This window comes from Chenopodium album, chromosome 26 (genome assembly GCF_948465745.1).
Source record: "Chenopodium album chromosome 26, dcCheAlbu1.1, whole genome shotgun sequence".
Taxonomy (NCBI): domain Eukaryota; kingdom Viridiplantae; phylum Streptophyta; class Magnoliopsida; order Caryophyllales; family Amaranthaceae; genus Chenopodium; species Chenopodium album.
In genome coordinates this window covers 844,390-853,951 of record NC_137859.1, presented here as the reverse complement: position 1 = coordinate 853,951, position 9,562 = coordinate 844,390, and the positions used below count along the sequence as shown (strand labels likewise).

Sequence of the window (9,562 nt, the reverse complement as noted above, 5' to 3'; positions counted from 1 at the left end):
ACCTATTTAATTAAAGCTTTCAAACCCCACAAAACCACAAGCAAGTCTGAGAAAAACCCATTCAAGGACAAGATTTTCTGTACCATAAAAAAATTCAATTTTCTCATAATAGTAATAACTGTAATTATCACTATTTCTATAACTTTGCTAAAGAATACCTCTTCAAAAAGAGAACAATCATCCAATCTTTTTGTTTTTCTTCATAGAGAAGGAGAGAGAAAAGCAAACCCACAAATTAAAAAGAAAGAGGAGCCCTCCTTCTTCATTTGTTGATGATCAATATCGTCGATATGATATGATATGATATGAATTGAAAGGTCGGAAAAGTTCAAAAGGAGAGAAAATAAATAGTTGTGTACTAGTACATGTTTTGAAAAAGACTCAAACTTTCTCTATCTTCTGATTTTCTTCTTCTTTTGGTGGCTACCCTTCTTTTTCAACCATTTTGACATTCATCTTATTTCAAATTTTCATCTTTCTCTCTCCTCTCTCCCAAAGGTATAAACTTATGAAATAAGCTTCCTTATTTTCTTCTTCAAATTCCATTTTCCTCTGTTTTTCTTAATTTCTCTCAAAAACTAAGCTTAATTTTGATTAATTTTCAGTTTATAGATTATCCAAAGAAGAAGCTAAGAAAAGCAAGCTAATTACATGGAGGTGTAATTAATAAGAAGTGGGCGTAAATTAATCATACAAGTAAATTTGCATGGCGTCAAGTCATAGGCTTGGAGAAACTGGTTTATCACAATCAGGTCCTTCATCAAATCATCATAACATTCCTTTTGCAATCCCTCATCATCATCACCATGCCGCCGCGATCAACCCTACAACAACTAATCCTTTCATGTAATTAATTACTTCTCCTATATACCTACAGTCGTTATTTCAAATTACATTATCAACGTGTGAGATAGACAATTACACGCAAGTCCGAGTTTAATGATTAATATGAGTAATAATTTTATGGTAGTATTTGAGTGACATGACATATTTTTTGGTTGTATTTGAAATTAAAAAAAAAAAAACACAGGAATCAAGGAGGATCCTCATTTGATTTTGGAGAGCTAGAACAAGCTATTGTTCTGCAAGGAGTTAAGATTGGAAATCATGAACAACCTAAACCATGTACTACATCTATCTACTCTACTCTAACTTTATTTTATTTTATTTTTTTTTTTGTTTTTTTTTTTTATTTTCTGACGTTTGATAATAAACTTAACCATTTAACAAACCAACCAAAAATGGAAGAAAGAGAAAATAAAAGGAGGGAAGTTTGAATGTGTCTTAGAATAAATAAAAGAAAGTGCATGTTATTTCTATTTACATTACATAAATCATTTTCTCAAGGATACAACAGAATGGCGTGGGGTTACTAACATGGAAATCATGACCTCTTCATATCTCTACACATCATTTCACTTTAACTGCATTATTTTTTTCTTCCTTTTTATAAAATCATTTCCCAATTTTTTTAACGCTAAAAAAAAAATTAAAATTATACTTGTACTTCCTTCATTTTGAATTTTTTTAAAGATAAATAGTCTTTTACTCTTTTATAATAGTTAAAACAGGAAGAAGTTTTAGACACGCTATATTTATTATAAGGTTGATTTATAAAAAAATAAAATTTATATGATTATGTGCAGCTTTATTTACAAATGGAAGCAGACCTGCAGCAACTCTGGAGATGTTCCCTTCTTGGCCAATGAGGTTTCAACAAACAACTAGAGTATGTACTATACTTCTAAAACTTTCTCTCACTAAAATTTTCTCTCTCTAAAACTCTTTCTACAGTACATAGTTTGACCAGTTCTTTTTTAAGACTTTGATGACTGAAAACAACCATCTCCTGTGTCTTCTGAAGTTTCCTTTTTTTGAAGATATTTTCTTTTGTTTTTATTCCTTTTACTTGTGTTTTTGGATAAACATTTTTAAAATTAATAGTACTGCCTATTTTCAAAATAAATTAATGTTTGGTAAAATTATTAATAGTGGAGTATTAATATTGTTATTAGCAGGGAAGTTGTTCAAAGTCAGGAGGAGAAAGTACAGATGATTCAGGATCAGCAATTAACACCCTTTCATCAAGTCAAGCTGATACTCATTTAGAACAACCCGAATCCCCGATTAGCAAAAACCAACAACAGCAACAGCAACAGCAACAACAAGGTGGTAGTTTTCAGCAACCAGGAATGGCAAGTGATACCTCCAGAACTGGAATATCCCAAAATCAATCTGCTCAAAAACAACCCCAAGAAAAGGTTCTTTTTCTCATTCTTTGACCAACACACTCTTGTTATTGCTGTTGTCGTATTATTACTAGTTTAAGTTACACAATCAACACGACTATTAATTTCGAGTGAGACACACTAGAATAATAATGTTCTCTGCCTTTTCTTTTTTTACTTTTGTCCTTTTTTTTTTCCTGTCATTTAACCAATAAATACCATAAAGAAGGAGTTATCTTTATCTGGAATTTTCTAAATTTCTCATTTTTTAAAAATCTTTCTCAATAAAGACAAAAGTTTCACAGATCCCAATAACACTCATAAAATCAAAGGCAGGGTTTTATTTGTTTTGCTGGATGATTTTCTGATCAAAATGTCTGACATGAAAAATAGAAAAAGAGTGTTTTTTTCCTTCTCATCAGAAAAGCAAAAGATAGAATCTTCACAGTAATTCCACTATTTTCTCAGTATTATATTCTAATGGTTTTTATTTTTTTATTTTATTTTATTTATATATTTTTTTTTACTAAAGCTATAGTGCTATAGTACTGTACTACTTTAGCTCTAATCCCTATAACTCAAAGTCCTAACCTCCTGTTTTGGACTTCATATTAAACCCAAATCAGAAAAAAACAAAAAATAAAATAAAAATAAAAAAAAACCATCAAAAAATTTGTCATATTTATATTAAATGCATACCTTCCTCCTCCAAACTGTGTAATCTTAAATGCATGTGATAAAATTTCACTATTTTTTCTTGAAAATATTCTGAAATTTGCTCATCTCAGCAACCATGTTTGCACAGCAAAATGAGGTTGACCCTTTTATCCCTCTAATCATTTTTATTCTTTGTTCAATTAAATCATGCCAATTTTTGTAAACAACTCTTACCTATTACATGAAAAATACATGCATTTCTCTTTCAAATTTGCTAAGTTTAACCACTTTCTATTTTTTCCTTTGTACAATTATTATTGTATAGAAAAATGGTTTTACTATTTTTTTACATTGTTTTTAACCTCAAATGTTTTTGCTTTTATTGTAGAGGCATGGTGGAACCAAATCAGATAAACCACTTGATGCTAAGGTAATACTAAAAGTTTATGTCTAAATCAACAATACTTACAACTTTATCTTTAATTTTGAGTCGAGCTAATTGTCTAACAGTTCCACTTTATTAAGAGAAAGAGTATTTACGACACTTCGACCATGTTAGTTACACTTTATTGATCATTTTCCTTGGTTTTCAGACACTTAGGCGTTTGGCACAGAACAGAGAAGCAGCTAGGAAAAGTCGACTAAGAAAGAAGGTACAAACATTTTCTGCTCTATATTTTTTTTCCTAACAAAATTCTAATTTTCAAGCAAATAATTAAAGTCTCATTTATGGTGTATAGGCTTATGTACAGCAGCTAGAATCAAGTAGGATCAAGCTAGCACAGCTAGAGCAAGATCTTCAAAGAGCTAGAGCACAGGTTATACATTTTTTTTAATCACTTTCATTATTTTTTAAATATTATATACTGTAGTTTGATTTACAATAACAATTTAATGAAGTGGAATTCCATAACATTTTATAGTGTAGTAAGTATGTCAATTTATTTGTTTCTTTTTTGAATTTTCAGGGATTTTTCATGGGTGGAGGTGGTGGTGCACCTTCAAACATTAGCTCAGGTGAATTTTCATGGGACTTTTCATGTTTTTATGATTTTTCCAATATTTGATCATTATTTCCCAATAATCTAATGTGTTTAATTAAGACGACATAGAAATATGATCTATAATTTAGGCACGTAAAAAATATATGGCAATAATGCTGATTTGTTCTGGGCCACGGGGTAATGTGGCAGTCCTTGATTGGTTGTGTAGCTTTGTTTAAGAATACCGAGGAAGATGGCATATATGTTTCTTCTTTAAGATAGACTTGTGAACTGAACAATAATGAATCAGAAAATGTCAAAACCACAGGAACAGTGTTCAAAGAACAAATAATTTATAAATAGTTCTTGTACATTTCTTAAGATTTTTTTGTGAATTTTATATAGTTGAGTCTTACTCGAGCTGGCAATGAATTTATTTAAATTGTTTGTGATTTTGACTTATAGATTAGATATGAAAAAACAAATGCTTGAACTACCGAATATCAGGCCAATTATTTAGAATAATGTCGACCATTTTGATTGTTCTTTGTTAATCAAAATGCAAGAGTTGAGTAATATTCCAAATTTATTCAAAAATGACCGACTGTATTATTTATATGCTACTTGCAAATACAAGCCATAAATTTTGACAAGAATATTTTACAAGTATTTTTTGTTCATACTCATTATCCAAGGGGAACGTATCTAACAAGACACTGTAAATTTTGGATTTTCTAGAGAGGAAACACAATAATTGAGAATTTTTTTTTAAAAAAAGAGATTTGAAAACATGTAAAATATGCTCCATAGAAGTATTAGCTTATTTAAATTAATTTCGAATTAACTAATTTTTCTTATAGAGTCAATACTTTTGAGGGTTATGGAGGGGTATTCTTGTTAAATGTTAATTACTCGTAGTGTATTAAAAAAAACAAGAAGAATTAACTGATTTACACATTTACACTTGCATTTTTGTTGGTTCAGATTTGAACATCTTAATCACAATGCAAACTAAATAACCAAAAAAAAAAATGAAACTAAACCTAACACAAATGCATGCAATTTATAATTTATCTCTTTTAAAGTTGATGTAGCACAATGCAATATCATCTCCTAAAAGTTCTAAGACACATTAACGCTTATGTTGCAGTTGATGGTGTTGCAGGAGCTGCTATATTTGATATGGAGTATGCAAGATGGCTAGAAGATGACCATAGGCACACGTCAGAACTCCGAGCTGCTCTACAGGCTCATTTATCAGATGGAGATCTTAGGATCATAGTAGATGGTTATATCAACCATTATGATGAAATTTTTCGCCTCAAGGGGGTGGCAGCCAAATCCGATATATTTCACCTCATCACCGGAATGTGGACTACTCCTGCAGAACGTTGTTTCCTTTGGATGGGTGGATTTAGGCCATCAGAACTCATCAAGGTACGTAGAAAAATTAAATTTTAAAAAATAAAAAATTCTTGGTAACAGAAGAATAATATCAATGTTTATGATCATGTATTATATGTTGCATTTACTAGGGTTCACATGCAAAGATTTTACTGTACTATGGAGTACTTTGTACTTAGAAAGATTTATACAGAATATCTCACCAGGCCATTTATATGCTCTTGGCAAAGTGCCAAAGTGGCATGCAACAATTTATTGTCGCGTTACCTAGAAGCATGTATATGCTCATGCGCATCTAACAAATTGCGTACTACTTAGGGCTAGACCGGCTAGTGGTTATTGATTAAGCACCACTTGATTATGCCTAGTTAGACAACAGAGATGTGCTTAATTCTATCTTCATTAGATACTGGAGTTACTTTTCCGCAGATTTAGTCTAAAGTTTAGTGTCTTACTGAGGAAGATTATATCCTTGATTCCAGTATCGAAAAGTCTCTTTAAGAAAAGCAGTCTAATGTCAAATTAAAAGCAACTTGTGAGGAATAAGATCAAATAAAAGTGAAGAAAATTGAGGTCTCTACCTGCTAAATGTTATCCAAAGAAGAAGTGGTCCTAATATTCTTGTTCTAGCTAGTTAATTTATCACTAATTCAACAATTTAAGTCACTAATCAACTCTTCAAAGCATGAGAATTGATAATTTCTACTTTCTTGTTCTTGATTAATATCTTGATAATATCCTAAATTTTGATTGATGGTGAAAGCAATAAAGTGACAATTAAAATGTCTTTAAAGTCTAAGGAAGAGAAGTTTGTGGCTTGTATTACAGATGTTAACAGCACAATTAGACCCATTAACGGAGCAGCAGCTGATGGGAATATACAGTCTACAACACTCCTCACAACAGGCGGAAGAGGCCCTCACCCAAGGCCTAGATCAACTTCAGCAATCTTTAGTTGACACCATCGCGACTAGTACTGTTACTGATGGTATGCATCAAATGGCTATTGCTTTGGGCAAACTTTCTAATCTTGAAGGGTTTATTCGCCAGGTAATAAATAAGATTATATATCCATCGTTTGTTTTGTACTTCGTATATTTAGATATAAGTATATAGGAATAACTTTACCTAACTTAAGGCCTACTAATTCTAATGAAGCATACTTTTCTTAAGTTTTAGTAAAACCAAGACAACATTATACATGCATAATGCTTAAATGCATTAGTATGTTGTGTTTTCTTAGTATTACCACTAATTAGGGGTGAGCAAACCGGGTACCCGGTCAAAATTTTAGGACCCGGACTTGGAATTGGTTGGAACCGGGTCCTAAAATTCGGAACCAGAATTGGAATTGGTTTAACCGGGTCCTAAAATTTAGGAATTGGAATTGGAACTACCGGGTACCGGTTCAGGTTCCGGGTACCCACTTATGTATGTAATTTTTAAAATATAATACAAATTATAATTCTTATTTTAGTTAGTATCATTATTAGTGTTTAATACTTATATTTATATATGCATTAAGCTATTTGTATTCATGTTAGGTATAAATAATACTTCTTTATTTTACAAATTAGATACATTTAACATATTTTTATTATCTAAAATTTAGTTAGTTTAGGATATATTGGGTAATCGGGTACTCAACCGGTTCCGGTTCCAAAAAGTTGAGAATTGGAATTGGAATTGGTTATAACCGGGTCCTAAATTTATTACCCGGAATTGGAACCACCGGGTCCATTCTCGGTTCCGGATCCGCCGGTTCCTAACCAATTCCGGGTACCCGGAATTTTTGCTCACCCCTACCACTAATTATCTATCTGTCCTAACAAAAAATTTGGACTTCTTTAAATTGACAAGAACTGTGGACCAGGTTTTCCCATTACAATAGTTCTTGACAAAAAGTATATCTCTTCCAATTGGCTTCTGAAAATGACAGAGTTAGGTAGTACTTCTGGAAATACATTCATGCATGTAGTCATAATACTTTGCACGAGCACACGACATTTGCACAATAACATACTACCCTGGTCGAGATTTAATCAGTTGTCACACTATTAGTTCAAATTACTATTGGGAGTGGGTTTAACAACGCTTACTAGAAAGTAAACGAAACTGGGGCCTATTCATACTGTTTTCTTAATTAATAATGGTATTAGTAAACTAAAGATCATGAAAGTAGAGATTACTTCACCTGTAATACACCAAAATCCAGGGCCTTTGTCTCATGTTTTGCGGCTTCTGTGGATAGTACACCTGAAGGGCAAACGTGCACATGACATTAACCTGACCTCACCTTTGATTTAACCTTGTAAATTGACTTTTAATACCCTGCAAAATAAAGTGACTAATTAATATTATTAAAATTTCATTCAGCCATCAGATCAAAGTTCCACATCATTCTATAATAGAGTCATTAATTAGGATTTGGTGCATGATTTTTATTCTTTTAATGTCATTATCAGAAGTTGATTTGAAAATGATAACAACAAAATAATAATAAAAATTATAAAGAAGATTAAAGCCTCAACCATGCCTTCAATAAACAAAAAATTCAACCCCTTCTCATCTACTACTCAAACTCTATGATTGGAAATGTCCAAATCTAACACTTAAAAAACAACTTCATATGGGTCAACCTCTTTGACAATATGTTTGAAGACTATAAACATTTTGATCTCGAATTTGGGACCCCATTGATTAAGCTATAATTCTAGCTTAATGAGTGGTTAAGTTGTACCCTTCACTAATTGATATGATAAAGATATTGTCTTGAATTGCTTTTTGACAGATTTGTTGTGATATACCTTAACCTTTTCCTGTTTGTTCCTTCTACTCCTGGATTTTAGGCTGATAACTTGAGACAACAAACCCTTCATCAACTACACAGAATATTGACAATTCGACAAGCTGCTAGATGTTTTCTGGTTATCGGAGAATACTATGGCCGGTTGCGTGCTCTAAGCTCCCTCTGGGCTTCACGTCCTAGAGAGTAAGTTTTTTGACTGGACAAAGTTACAATTTGAGTTGGTATTAGTCAATAAAATCTTAGGTAGTATGATTATATGGACTTTTAGATAATCAACCCTCCTGACAATTTCTTGTTTGATCGAGTAACGTTTAATTCAGTATGAAATCATAAGTAGTGTGTAAGAAATCACATGATTCGCTATAAGACTAAATGCTAATATTCTCGTCTTAATTTCTTACAAAAGTTTTAGCATCTACACATTTTTATTGAACTAAAATTATTCTTACTAATTGAAACATATCTTTGCTTTAGTAATTAATGATGTTTTTTTGCTCTATGCAAGTACTAATTGAACAAAATGGGGCCTATCTAGAGAAGTACAAATAGTTAGGTTTTGTAAGTATTTCAAGATGGTTCCTTCAAGAGACAATTGTCTTTGTGAAAATGATCTCAAAGGTTTTGTAATTCAAGTTGCATTTTATTTTTCTAGTTTAACTATTAACTTGTCATTGTCTGACTGTAATTCAAAAGGATTTATGACTTTCATTTTTTTTTTTTTTTAATTAACTTGCTTGAATGAAACATATTTTGCTAAAATGGAAAAACAATGATATCCAAGGAACATTATAGCTACTCATGATCATCATACACATAATATCTTTATAATCACTTGATTTTTTTTCACTAATAATCTTACTTTATAATGTTTTCAGACATATGATGAACAACGATAATTCATGTCAAACAGCCCCAGATATGCAGATGGTGCAACCTCATCAACATAACCACTTCTCGCCGTTTTAGATTGAAGAAGGTGGCATCAAGTACATTCATGGTGGCTATCAAAAATCACTTCCTCCAGCATTCCAGCTTCACTTAGGAATAGATTTTTTTTTTTAATTATTAAATTCTAAGTATATTATTAGGTTATCTTTCACTTGTAAATCAAAAGGAAGCTTCTCCCTCGCCGCCCCTTCCCCATCCAAAAAGAAAAACAAAGCAACAATGTAAATGTCTAGGTGCGATTTATAAATCATATTATATGAAATATAATTCGCGCTTTATCTTCTTCTTCGGCTTTTCCTTTTGTATTTATTGCGTATATTATATGAATGGATTAGAAGAGATGGTTAGGAAGGAGACACAATACACTAAATACAAAATTTGTTGCATTTTCCAAATAACAAGTGGTTGTAATATGCAATTATAAAAAATGGTTGAAAGGCCAATGTCCTATTAACACAAAAACATAATGGATAGCAAAGGCTAAGTATACAAAGTGGCTGGTAGTGAGAAGATGAAAAGTCAGGATGTTGCTT

The 9,562-nt window shown here is 31.6% G+C and overlaps 1 protein-coding gene across 1 annotated transcript; it reads left to right on the top strand.

The window, feature by feature from the left end:
- Positions 1-289: 289 nt before the first annotated feature.
- On the top strand, positions 290-9,358 carry LOC145616352 (transcription factor TGA9-like). The gene is made up of 13 exons (XM_081671059.1): positions 290-498; positions 606-846; positions 1,031-1,125; positions 1,647-1,729; positions 2,019-2,261; positions 3,274-3,315; positions 3,479-3,538; positions 3,626-3,703; positions 3,854-3,902; positions 5,019-5,305; positions 6,101-6,322; positions 8,122-8,264; positions 8,957-9,358. The coding sequence occupies exons 2-13, from the start codon at positions 707-709 to the stop codon at positions 9,045-9,047; spliced, it is 1,533 nt and encodes a 510-aa protein (XP_081527185.1). The 5' UTR covers positions 290-498; positions 606-706; the 3' UTR covers positions 9,048-9,358.
- Positions 9,359-9,562: the final 204 nt, after the last annotated feature.